This window comes from Bufo bufo, chromosome 4 (genome assembly GCF_905171765.1).
Source record: "Bufo bufo chromosome 4, aBufBuf1.1, whole genome shotgun sequence".
NCBI classification, from domain to species: Eukaryota; Metazoa; Chordata; class Amphibia; order Anura; family Bufonidae; genus Bufo; species Bufo bufo.
In genome coordinates, this window is record NC_053392.1 from 491,648,984 (window position 1) to 491,662,764 (window position 13,781).

Consider the following 13,781-nt stretch of genomic DNA (forward strand, 5'->3'; position numbering starts at 1 on the left):
AAGAAATATATGAATGTGGAGCGTAGACTCTTCAGCCAACAGCTATTAGGTATAATACAACTTGGGCTACTTTCACACTAGCATTTTAGTTTTCCGGTATTGAGATCCGTCATAGGGGTTCAGTACCGGGAAAAAAAACGCTTCAGTTTTGTCCCCATTTATTGTCAATGGGGACAAAACTGAACTGAACAGAACGGTCCAAAATGCATTCAGTTCCGTTTAGTTGCGTTCCCATACCGGAGAGTAAACCATATGTTGTAGTTTGCTTTCCGTCCTAGGATGCAGAGCAAGACGGATCCGGCATGACTCCCAATGCAAGTCAATGGGGACGGATCCCTTATCTCGGACACAATAGAAAATGGATCCGTCATGAACTCTATTGAAAGTCAATGGGGGAGGGATCCGTCTTGGCAATGTTAATGTACAACCGGATCCGTTCAAAACGCTAGTGTGAAAGTAGCATTAACTGTCCTTTTTTGCATTTCTTCATATTGTGTTTACACCAAACACTTGTCCCCTAAAGTCTGAGTTGCAGAGAGTAAGCAGTTCCTCAGTGTCAGACCTGCAGCATTGTTTTCACACAGCTATGAGCACACAAAAATGAGAGTACATGTGGAGTTCACACCCAAATTATGTTGGTACTTTTTCACTTGTAGTATACCTCCTGGGGTTGTGTCACAAGACATATTCTACGTTTTTCAAACCAGCACCTACATATGAACACTTTTATAATTGCATGTAATTAAAAATGTATTATAGCTAGTGAGTTAATGAATAAAATGTATCTGTGTAGCGCCACCTGCTGTTTGTTCTTTTCCCTTTTTTTTTTGTCCCGTCTCACTGAGCTGGTCGTACATGCTCAGATTAAATCTTCAACTGCCATCAGTCATATGTTCTGTTAGAAGCTGTGGCAGTTACAGGGAGAGAGCTGCAGCAGAAAGGACATGCCCCCTGAGCTTCCAGGCTGAAGATAATCTAGCAGAGCAACTGGGGCAGTGAATGTGGAGACCACTGGACCATTGTGCAGTACAGGGACGGTTCTAGTTTTGTAAGAAAGGTACTCCCATGTACTATACGATGTCTGACTTTAATTTTTTACATCATGGCATAACCCCTTTAAGGAGACTAGGTGTATATGGTGTCAAAGGCACTGCTCATTGGAAAATAATATGCCACCTATTGGAAAGGGGCTCCCTATGACTCAATGGCCAAGATGCCACTAGACAAAGGACAAGAAAAACTGCAAATACCTCCAGTTGCTGAAGAGGGAAGATAACTCATGTTTTCCAGCAAAGCTTTCAAAAGGACAAAGCCAAAGCCTTGTTGATTCGGATCACATTTTCCATTGCTTCAAAGGGAAATAAAGGAAAAATAAGATCACAAGAAATAATCCATTTCATGTTCATCAGCAACAATATTTAAAGGGGATGTCTGGATTACAGATATTGATGACCTATTCTCAGGATAGCTCAGCAGTTTTAGATTAGCAGGGGTTCGACTCAAGGCACCCAAGCCGATAAGCCGCTTGAAGAGACCATGGCTCTTGTGCAAGTGCGGCATCCTCTTCAGTGCTCACCTGCACGCAGTCTTCCTTGTAGCGGTGGTGCAATGCAATTACAGCTGTTCATGCCATTCGAGTGAATGGGAGAGGGGCTGTTATCACACCGCACTACCATGACACGTGAGACAGCATGCAGCTCTTACGTGAGCGCTGCAGCCCCTTCAAACAGCTGATCGATGGTGCTGCCAGGATTTGGACCCCTACCAATCTGATATTGATGACATATCGTGAGGATAGGTCATCAATATCTGTAGCACAGACAATCTTTTTAAAGGGATACTCGAGTTTGAGTTAACAGAGACTAAAGCCCCATTCACATGTCCATGCTTAAATCTGAGAAAAGTCCTTGATGGATCCATGTTGGGGCCGTGTGTCTTTTTGCTGTCCGTGTGAGACACTGAACAGCTGAATTTTTTTTTAAAAAGCATTTCTTCTTAATGATGGTTTTCACAGACCCATATACTATAAAGGGCTTGAAGGCTCCGAGAACACAGGCAAAATAAAGCATGCATCAGTTTAAAAAAAAAAAAAAACGGACCGTGCTAAAACACTAGTGTGTGAATACTCACATCAAAATGAATGGGGCCGGGTGCTGTCTGAGGCAAACACTTGCAGCACACATTTGTGGAACACGGACAGGTGAATGAGGCTTAAACTGTTCTACAAGTTTTATTTCCCGAAAAACAAAACTTTTTTGTGTGCAAAAAAAAATGTCACTGCCTGATGTTATACGAAAATATTAAAATGCCCCACAAACACTGCTTTCTAGCACTGACATTTTAAGACCGTTCCCTGCCTTTTTTTTTCCTTTTTTTTGCAGCATGTAAAAAGTTATCGGAGTCAAAAAAAGCCACCAGAAAAAACTCTGCATTTCATGGTGTTTTTTTACAAGCCAAAAAAAAAAAAAAAAGTGTGGCAGCACCCTAACTGAACATTCTGGTGCTCCCTTGCCATAAATGCTAAGATATAGTAGGTAGATAGAAAAAGGGGCAGAGATGGTTATAGGATTTCATGCAGTGAAGCAAGCAGTCAGGAGAAAAGGTGGACTATACATCAGTAACATCGCCGACGTGGTATTGGAAATGACTGGATATGCCATTAGCTATCATTATTACCAATCCACCATGAAGCCTCTATGGTGAAGACAACTAGTTCAACCGAATATGAAAGACCACTGGCAAGACTACTCACATATGAAATATATTACAGACTTTTACTTGTCTGACTATACAAACCTTATGCAGAGTGCTAAGAAGCGGGCACATTTATGAGCTATACTTCGTCCTGCTTCAAAAAAACATGTGCGCACAATATCGGAAAGACATCGTCTCGTTTTAGACAACAAGCTCTCTTTTCCTTCTCGTAAGCTGGAAAATAAAGGAAACTGATTACAGAAAAGGGCACCTTGGGTTTGGATCTCAGCCAGTTGTTGGGTCACAGCACCTTGCAAGTTGCAACATAACCACACCTACCATATTCATCATTAATGGCAGTCTTATGTTGCGGCACTACAGGTTGCCATGTGGCCCTGGACTTATAGTAATGGAGCACACATATAACAACAGCAAAAATAAATAAATAAAAGTATCTGATGAAACGCAGCAGGTGACTAACACTAAGAGCACTGTCGATTATTTTTTGCATGCGAGTGCCACAATTGCTTACGCTAAAGAACAAGTCAAGCTTTCCCTTTAAAAATGCAACTTCTAAAAAATCATAGCAGTGTCTACATCTTTACAGCAACTACGTTCTGTTAAATGGGCCCAGTAACTTACTGATTCGGAGTATGAGTAATTGCCCTTTGAACTATACAAGTCACCTTTTCTCTCTCCTTTAGGGCTCTTTCACACGAGCGGATGATGTGCGTGGAATCCGCTGCGTGAAAGAGAGCCAAGCCCCGTTCCGGACAGCAGAGACACGGAGCAGTAACATGATTAATAAAAATGCTTTGTGCCTCTCTGTGACCTTTTTACTACAAAAATCACAGTGAGATAAAGTTGTCACCGTGATTTTGTAGTAAAAAGGTCACAGAGAGGCAAAGAGCATTATCAATCATGTTAATGCTCCGTGTCTCTGCTGTCCGGAACGGGGCTTGGCTCTTTTACGCAGCGGATTTCATACACAGCATCCGCTCGTGTGAAAGAGCCCTCAGGCCAGAGACACACGGGTTCAATGAAATAAACTTGCAGCGTGTCAGTGAGATCCCGTCCTGAACTCGCTCTTCTTGACAGGATCGCAGAGCATTATACAGATTTATAATGCTGTGTAAGGGCTCATGCACACGAACGTATTTTCTCTCCATGTCCCTTCTGTTTATTTGCTGACCGTATGCGGAAGTTATTCCATGTGCATTCAGTTTCCGTGTGTCCGTTCCGCAAAGAGGTAGAACATGTCCTATTATTGTCCGCATTACAGACAAGGATAGGACTGTTGTATTAGGGGCCAGCTGTTCCACTCCTCAAAATACGGAATGCACACGGACGTCATCCATATTTTTTGCGGACCGCAAAATACATACGGTCGTGTGTGTATAAGCCCTAACCCTGAGAGTCCTGATATCTACTTTATTACACTGATGTAATGCAGTCAGTTCACTACCAAATATTCAAGAACTCTACACGACTGTATGGCTTTTTCTGTATTTTTCAGTCCGTTTTAAACTGATCCGTTTTTTTTTTTTTGTTTCAGTAGTGTTTCCGCTTCAGTTAAGTTTGTGATCCGTTTTTTGCGGATCGGAAACAGAAGCATACAATAATGTTTAAACAGTAAGTAGATAAAAAAATTGGGCTAGGCATAACATTTTCAATAGATGCTTCCGCAAAAACGGAACAGATACGGAAGACATACAGATGCATTCCGCATGCATTCCGTTTTTTTTGCAGAACTATTGACTTGAATGGAGCAACGGAACGTGATTTGCGGGCAATAATAGGACATGTTCTATCTTAACGGAAAGAAAATACGGAAACCAGAATGCATAAGGAGTACCTTCCGTTGTTTTTGTGGACCCAAGTGAATAGTTCCGCATACGGACCGCAAACAGAACATAAAAAAAACGGAACAGGACAGGGAAAAAAAAAAAAAAAACATTTGTGTGCAAGAGGCCTAAGGGTTACACAGCATTATAAATCAGTATAATGTTGTGCAATTCTGTCAAGAGGAGCAAGGCGAGGACTTCTCACTGACACACGCTGCGAGTTTATTGCATTGAACTCGCCCATGTGTCTCTGGCTTCAGACAAACCCTCTGCTAGACTCTTAAAGGGGTTCTCATTTAAAATGACCACAAAAAACCTGTCCTAGAATGTGAGCAGCACTGGTTATCACCCTCCCCACACCTCCTTAAGCAGCTCTGCAAGTGGTGGCGACCAGTCCTACTCAAATCCTAGGACAGGTTGCTGGCAGCCATTTTAAATAATTCCCGGATAACCCATTTATAAGAAGAGAAAGGAATAGCTTGAAGTTTAGATGTGTACTGTCAGAGGTCACCATACCTGCCCGGTCCATTAGAATGTACACCAGCCAGCCAACAAAGAATATCTAGAACCAAACTCTGTGCATGCTCTGTAGCCAGTCCATCAGCTGTCTTTTTACAGAGTGTGTGCAGAAGCTTCTCATGAAAGTCGGAGAACTGCAGCATGGCGCATCGCTGGACCCTAAAGTGGAAATATTGAACAAAAAATACAGTTAAAGGGGTATTCTGTTGTTAGAAGTTATTTCCTATACACAAGATAGGGGATAACTATTAGATCAGTGGGGGTCCTACATTCATTTCTAAGGGAGTTCCGGAGATAGCCGAGTACAGTGCTCAGCTATCTCCGGAATTCCCATAGAATTGAATGGAGAGGCCACATACATGCCGGACCGGTTGCTCCTTTCAAAAATAGGACTTTATTGTGAAGAGGGAAAGAAACACTAAACAGAAAATACCACAAAAAAGAGAAAAAAAACTAAAGAACAATTCCTCCCTTGGTCATTTAATTTCCTTTGATCCTATTCTGTTATATTAAAATGGAAATTATCCCAGGGGATAAGGCTACGTAAAAATCTGCGTTTTAAATTCCGCTATCGAGTTCCGTCATAGGATCTCCATAGCGGAAGAAAACATTTCAGTTCTGTCCGCATTCATTGTCAATAGGGACAAAAGTGAACGAACCAAAATCATTCCGTCCCGTTTGGTTGCGTCCCCATCGCGGACAGAATAACGCTGCAAGCAGCAGTTTTCTGTCCGTGATGTGGTGCGGAGCAAGACGGATGCGTCCTGACACACAATGTAAGTCAATGGGGACGGATCAGTTTTCTCTGACACAATAGAAAACAGACCCATCCCCCACTGGCTTTCAATGGTGTTCATGACTGATCCGTCATGGCTATATAAGACATAATACAGCCGAATCCGTTCATGACTGATGTATGCGGTTGTATTATTGTAACGGAAGCATTTTCGCAGATCTATGATGGATCCGCAAAAAAACACTAGTGTGAAAGTAGCCTAAGCCATTTCCCCTTCGATCACAACCTTGTTTGTGGCTGCATGATAACTTGTTAGCAAAACAGGAGATGGATCCAGCGAGTAAAATTCAAATATACTTTATTTCTTCCTTTAAAAAGATAAATCATACAGCACAAGTCTCCATAGCGGTTATCTTCTGACATGTTTCAACCAGTTAAGTCTTAGTCATAAAATAAGGTGCAATGGTTCAAGGCTGATTTATATGGGCCATGTAATTAAAAAAAGAAGTCTGGTCTTACCGATGATCACACTTGTGAGAAAATCAGATAAGTGCTTCCTGAAGATAGATTATCAGTATAAAAATCTCTGAAACACAAGAACCTACTAAAGAGGGTCCAGGGTTACACTGCTGATGATGAGGGCAGGATATTGATTCTGACATTGAAAGATGGGAGCAGGAATCTCAACATATATAATGTTTATGCACCCAATGTACAGCAAGGTCGTTTCTTTGCCTCCCTGAGAGATAAGATACTGGCAGATCAGGTGGGCAATATATTGGTAGGAGGAGATTTTAACGCCACAATGGTAGAAAGTGAAGACCGTAAGCAGTCAGGGGCGTTGAGGAATAGGGCTCATGGGAGAGGTGGGGTTTTGTCTTCCCTCACAGAGGACATTGCTTTGGTGGATACATGGAGGGTGTCACACCCAGATGAAAGGGACTTTACCCACTTCTCCCATGCGCAAAACTCGTGGTCTCGTATAGACTACTGGTTGGCCAAACCAGAACTCTTGTCCAGAGTCAGCGAGGTAGCTATTGAAAACCTGGTGATCTCAGATCACTCGCCAGTGGTTCTGTCTCTGGCGGATATGGAACCGAGAGGGACAGAATACATTTGGAAATTCCCGTCTTTCCTATCTGAGGATGAGACCTTTATAGAATTACTACGGGGTTGGTGGCTGGAATACAGCACTACTAATCAGGAGCATGAATCTGACCCCCTTCTTTTCTGGGAAGCAGGCAAATCAGTTATACGGGGCAGGTTGATAGCATATATAACAGGCCTCAAGAAAGGCACAATTTATCAAGTGTAGCCGGACAGTTCAGGGTTGCTATAGGGTTTTTGTGCAATCTCCTTCGCCAGAGAACAAGGAAAAGTGGAGCACAGCAAGAGAGGAGTTCGAGATTTGGGCAAAGAGAAAGGAAAGCTTTCACACAGCTAGATGGGAACTAGAGTTGCACAAGTTCGGCAACAAGGCAGGCAAACTCCTGGCAAATCTGGCTAAGGGGCGTAGACAAACAATCCCTATCACCCATCTACGTGACTCAGCAGGGAAAATTAGATCCCAACCCCCCGATATCCTAAAAATTTTTAGGAGTTACTATTCTGATCTATATAGTAGACCTCCAGACAATGTAGGCTTGGGCCCTAGTATCTTGGAAGGCTTAAATCTCCCAGTGATAGCGCAGGAGGATCTAGACCAGCTTAATAGGCCCATCACGGAAGAGGAAATCCTGAAAACAATAGCACTGCTACCTGGGAATAAAGCACCAGGCCCGGATGGGTATTCGGGCGCCTTCTATAAAGCCCTTAAAGCGCAAATATCACCGATACTATCTAAACTGGGTAATGTCCTCTTAAAGGGGGGGAGGTTATCTGCTCAAATGAATATGGCGCACATACGCATGCTCCCCAAGGAGGGCAAACCAGCTGAGGACCCCGCGTCATACAGACCTATATCCCTTATAAATCAGGATGTTAAAATCCTCTCGAAACTTATGGCCAATAGGTTAGCAAGCATCCTCCCGAGCCTGATCTGCCCTTCACAGGTTGGTTTTGTTAGAAACCGGTCAGCGGTCGCCAACATCCGTAGGGTCCTGGCGGTCTTGGATGAGGTGGGCCGGGGGAAGGGAGGTGTTTCGACGCCCTCCATAGTCACTCTCGACGCTGAAAAAGCTTTTGATAAGGTAAATTGGGAGTGGCTATGGAGGGTGTTGGATAAATTTGGGGTGAGAGGCTCTTTTAGGGAATACCTTACTCAGCTTTACACAACTCCTATGGCCAGGATAGGCATGCAGGGCTTTCTCTCTGATCCTTTTAGCTTACATAGGGGTACAAGGCAGGGCTGCCCTTTATCCCCCCTGTTGTTTGACCTGGCGGTAGAGCCTCTGGTCCGTTTCCTAAACTCGGGCGGGATTTTCGAGGGTATTAAAATAGGTAACTCTGAACTGAAGGCAATTTTTTTTGCAGACGACATACTTCTATTCATGGGCAACCCTGTGACAGACCTACAGGTAGTTCTGAGCAGCATTGCAAAATTTGGTCAGTTTTCAGGGTTCACGATAAATACAGCCAAGTGTGCGCTTCTACAGCTTGGGAGAGGGGAAAATACATTAAAGCCTGGGAGCACTCTAGAGGGGATACCGGTGGCTAAAGGTCACATTACATATTTAGGTATCAAGATAGGTTCTAGGGCAGATTCATTATACGGCCTGAATTATACCCCCTTATTGAGTAAAGTGACTAGGGAACTGCGAGGATGGCAGAACCTGCCCCTGCCCCTATTGGGCAGAATCCATTTAGTCAAAATGATCAGCTTTTCCAGACTCCTTTATCCTCTCCAGACTTTGCCCTTGCTGATTAAGCATGTAGACATCTGTAGACTTCATGGTGAGGTGACACGCTTTATCTGGAAGGGAAAGAGACCACGTATAGGTCTGAGGAAGCTGATGGCCCTGAAACTGAAAGGGGGAATGAACATGCCGGATGTCAGGATATATAACCAGGCATGTCTTCTTAGACACATTATTGACTGGCTACGCCACACAAGTTTCCACTCTGATTATTCTTTGGAGAGGGAACTTTGCGCACCATGGGATCCCTGCACCCTATTACATACGGCTTTGAGAGCCCTACCCATGCATCTGCGGAATTCGATTATCTTCCGCCACACATGGGCAGCATGGAGAACTATTAGGAAGAGTCTACGACTGTGTCAGGGAGTCTCGAAATACTTACCTCTGTGGGGACATCCGGAATTTGAACAAGGAAGGAGGAATGCTTTATTTAAGGAATGGAAGCAGAAAAGAATACTGACGGCCCAGCAGTTGTTACACAAGAATGAGAATAGATGGTTATCATGTCAGGAGGTTAGGGATGCTTATCACCTGAGTCCTTTTCAAACTATCCAATACTCCCAGGTTAATAAATTCTTAACTGATAGGCTGAGGGATGTCTCTAAGGAAATTGTGACGAATGACTTTGATAAGATAGTAATGAAGGGTACAGGCCCGCAATCCATTTCTCTATTGTACTCCCAATTAAGGTTGATTTTGGGGGATGGACTACCACGTCTAGCTTTTCGCCCATGGGTTGGTATATTAGAGGACAACGAGGCAGGGGAGAAGATTCTTAAGGGCTGGTGGGCCATGAGGAATTCAGTCATAAATGAAGTTTGGAGGGACACACATTTCAGGATAATGCATAATGCTATTTACGCTTTTAACCTCCCGGCAGGCCCCAACAGGTTAGACAGGATTACTAGTTGTCCTAAGTGTAAGGTCATGCACACTGATCTATTTCATGGTCTTTGGTCGTGCCCCCGCATACAGGATCTGTGGAATCAGGTGGCACAAATATCTAAGGATAGTTGGAATTTGACGGTCCCGTTGAACCCTATGACCTTTCTCTTTCATTATTGGGAGGAGCTAAAGGATGGAGTCCTTCTGGAGCGGAGACTGCCGACCCTTTTCCATGCACTCTGTATGGTAACTAAGAGGAGCATTTTACAACATTGGCTCCGGCCTTCGGTCCCCTCAAGGGATGACATATTAACATGCCTTAAAGAACTACTGAATCTGGAGCGAGGGGATGTTATGAAACATAAGGAAGGAAAGGGAGGCAAATTTCTAAAGAGGTGGAGAGGCTTTCTGACACAGTTCTTCTCTGACTCAGATATTGAACACATCATGAGACCCTTCACTTTGACAAAATGGTATTTGGAGGAGCAGTTGAAAGGGTCGCTAGGCCGATTGGCACAATAACAGGTTTCCTACAAACACCCACATTGTTACTAATATGATGATATCATTGCTTTAAACCATGTCTGACGAAAGGTATGGCGATTGTTTTGGCAGGAGGATAGTTAGTTTTGAATAGGGGTGGGGGGGGGGAGGGCAATTGAGTTTTCTCAGAGTGGGGGAGGGGGGGGGTTATTTTGAAAGGTCAGGAAAATAATTGAAGTGAAGGACAACTTGTTTGGAGTCTCTACTGTATACATAGACATAAATGTCTGTTTTCTGAAAATATTTTGTAACAAATATGCAATGCTTCTGAATTGTACTTTGTATATGTCCTTACTTTTGAAAATAAAAAATTTTCTTGGAAAAAAATCTCTGAAAACCCCTTTAATGCAGCAAAGGACAGCACTGCAGCACACGGCGAGAGACAGCCGGACTAAAACTACGACATGCAGAACTTTTAGTCCGGCTGAGTCTCGCCGTGAGCTGCCGCCGGAACTCCGCCCCACCCCCATTATAGTCAATGGGGACGGAGCAGCAGTCCGGGGGCACACGTGAACTAGCGGCAGGATAGATCAGACAGGCTGTTCACCCGCCGGAACAACCTGCCGCTAGTGTGAAACTAGCCTCATTATTACTGAAAACCTGATCCACAGTGCTCTGGACCTCTGAGTGGGCCGAAGGCTCACCTTCCAACAAGACAATGACCCTAAACACACAGCGAAGCCAACACAGGAGTGGCTAAGAGAAGTCTGTGAATATCCTTGGGTGGTCCAATCAAACATCACGGGAGACACCTAAAAATGGTCCCTAAACAACCTGACAAAGCTTGAGAGGATCTGCAAAGAAGAATTGCAAAAAAATCTTCAACTCAAGGTGTGCAAACCTTGTGACATCATACCCAAGATGACTGGAGGCTGTAATCACTACCAAAGGTCCTCACCTAAGTACTGAGTAAAGGGTCTGAATACTTATGTCAATGCTACATTTTGGTTTTTCCTTTTCAATAAATTAGCAATATCATTTTGAAAATTCTTTTTTCACTTTCTCATTATGGGGTACTGAATGCAGAAACTTGAATTAGTTTTTATTTTAGCACAGGGCAGCAACATAACAAAATGTGAAAAAAAGTCAAAGGGTCTAAAAGTAGGGGTGCACAACCCGTGGCCTGCATGTGGCCCCCAGAGCCATTGTTTGTGGCCCCTGTCCTGCTGGGCAGAAACACAGCTGATCCTGCGATCAGCTGTGTTTCTTCCTGGAGCGCCGCACGACGATGGATGACTGCTCCTGCTCTCTAGGAGCAGGTCGGGCCCCGGCTGAATGTGACAGCGGGGGAGCCCAGGAGAAGGCAGAAGCGGTTTATCAGCGCTTCTGCCTTCTCCTCAGTTAGGTGTGTGACGCGCTGTGCAGTGTGGACCCGGCTTGGGGCAGAGGAGCGCAGAGCTGCAGGGTCAGTAGACACTGATCAGCTCTGCCTTGTACAAAGCCCCCACAGCAAGCTGGTTTCCCCTGTAAGTTCCCCTGTTACAGTGATAATAGTGCAAAAACAAAAAAGTCTCATTGTCTACCAAAAAGGTCTTTCGGTGACCTCTTGGGGACAAATTATGATATATAAAACAAGTTCAAAATTATAAAAAAATAATAATAATAATAATAATGAAAAACTAAATAAAATATATAATACAAACAGAAAAAAAGAAAAAATGTGGCAAAGAAAAACGAGATTTTTGTATAACTTACCAGTAAAATCTCTTTCTCGCTCTTTCCTTGGGGGACACAGAAGACCTTGGGTATAGCTCATCTCCCTAGGAGGCGTGACACTAAGTGAAGACTGTTAAGCCCCTCCTCCACAGCTATACCCTCAGCCTGGAGAGAGAGACTGCCAGTTGCGTGTCCAAGTAGTGAGAAAAGGCAAAGTCCAAAAATTGGAACCAACAAGCCAACTACCCAAAGGGTAAACAAACTCGGAAACAGTCAGAGAAGAACAAAGAATGGGTGGGTGCTGTGTCCCCCAAGGAAAGAGCGAGAAAGAGATTTTACTGGTAAGTTATACAAAAATCTCGTTTTCTCGCCCAGTTTCCTTGGGGGACACAGAAGACCTTGGGACGTTCAAAAGCAGTCCAAAGGGGGAGGGACCACAGCACCAAGGCGAAGCACCCGAAGGCATCAAAAAACCCGCCGCCTGCAGACCAGGCGGCCCGAAACAGCATACGCCGAAGCCCGAGTATGCACCCTGTAGAACTCGGTAAGGTGTGCAAGGAAGACCAGTGACCGCCTTGCACAAATGCATGGCCGAAGCCTAATGCCTCCGGCCCAGGAAAAAACCGACAACTCTGGCCAAATGAATGGTGACACCAAAAGCAGAACCCTGCCCTTGGTGCGGCAACCACAACAAGAGCCACTCTGAGAAAGCGGAGGAAAGCCACCCTGGAGGCCGTCAACCCTTTGCACGGACCTCCTGGGAACACAAGAGACCGAATGTCGACAAGAGTCGGAGATCTCCAACGTTCCCTGGGGTGGGAAGGGGAGGACGACTGCCTCAATGAAATGAAAGACAAACACCATCTTCAGAAGGAAGGAAGAGACGGAATGGAGAACAGCCCTGTCCTGGGGGAAGACAGAAGGCTCGGAACAAGAAGGGCCGCCACTCAGGCACCCATCAGAGACACGATGGCTACAGAAACCCAACTGTTAGTAGAGGGAACTTCTGTAACGGCTCCAAGGAAAAATTGGAGCGCCAAGAGCCTAGTATGTAGTCCCCAGGACGGTACCGGAGGACAGTACAAAGGAACCCAAGAGCCGCTCCATGGAAGAAGTTCCTGACAGGCCCAGAGGGCCTGGGAACGCTGAAAGAGGAAGGACAGGAATGACACTTGATACTTCAAGCAACAGAGTCCCAGCCCCAGGTCCAGGCCGGACTGGAGAAAGACAGAACCATGGAGAAAGGCAGAGTGGGGGAACGCCCAGCTTCCCACAGAACCCCAGGTAAAACCCTAAGTCCTACCACAGATCCTGGACGAAAAACTCGGCTAGAAGCGAACACTAGCGAGCCCACTAGAGTTGCCTGGGCAAGCGGGTGAAAACCCAATGATCAGGCGCAGACCCGTAACACGGGTAGAACAGTCGGTAGAACTGGTCCCGTCGGCCCCCGAGCAAGGTTGTCCCGTATCCCCCCAGAGTGGGGAAGCAGAAGGACAAACGGACAGGAACCGAAGGGTCCGCCCAGCAACCGCCAGGACAAGACAGGCTAAAGCCGAAGCCAATGTAGCCACCACAGGAAGACGGACTACAGTTCCGGTGTGGGAGATTTAAAAGACAATCCTGACCAAATGGTAGTCCTCCCAAGTTACCGAGAAGGTGAATCCAAAGCAGAAACATTGCCTAAAATGGAAAAAACGCAATCTGCACCCAGCGGGAGGACAGAAAACGGTAGACCCGGTAACTAGGCACACAGCTAGTACAGCCAGTGTGGACAAGGGAGACTCAAAAGGAACACCAGAACCATCCACATGAACAACCATGCTTTCCCCAGAGGGAAGGGCAGTGAAGGAACAGCCTCTGAAGCGTGGCCGGAACAGACGCCACATCGGAATGATCTGTACCGAGTGGGAGCCAAACAGAGCCGGCGAGAAAAGGCAGGCGAGACAGAGGCCGGTATAACACCCTCCAACCGAAAGGGGGAGTGGGCAACAGAGAGGCCATAGGACAGCTCAAAAGCAGAACACCGCTACACAGAGACGCCCGGTT

At 45.3% G+C, this 13,781-nt stretch overlaps 1 protein-coding gene across 10 annotated transcripts in view; it reads right to left on the minus strand.

Moving 5' to 3' along the window:
* The window catches only part of BIRC6 (baculoviral IAP repeat containing 6), a 312,461-nt gene that overhangs the window by 207,087 nt on the left and 91,593 nt on the right, over positions 1-13,781 (minus strand). For all 10 annotated transcript variants that reach the window (XR_005778475.1, XM_040429565.1, XM_040429564.1 and 7 more), the window contains 3 exons: positions 5,055-5,216; positions 2,797-2,928; positions 1,251-1,348 (listed from right to left, as the gene is read on the minus strand). Coding sequence is in view for 9 of the 10 variants with exons in the window: in XM_040429565.1 (XP_040285499.1) it covers positions 1,251-1,348; positions 2,797-2,928; positions 5,055-5,216 (392 nt within the window). In the remaining variant the exon portion in view is untranslated. The remainder of the gene's footprint in view (positions 1-1,250; positions 1,349-2,796; positions 2,929-5,054; positions 5,217-13,781) is intronic.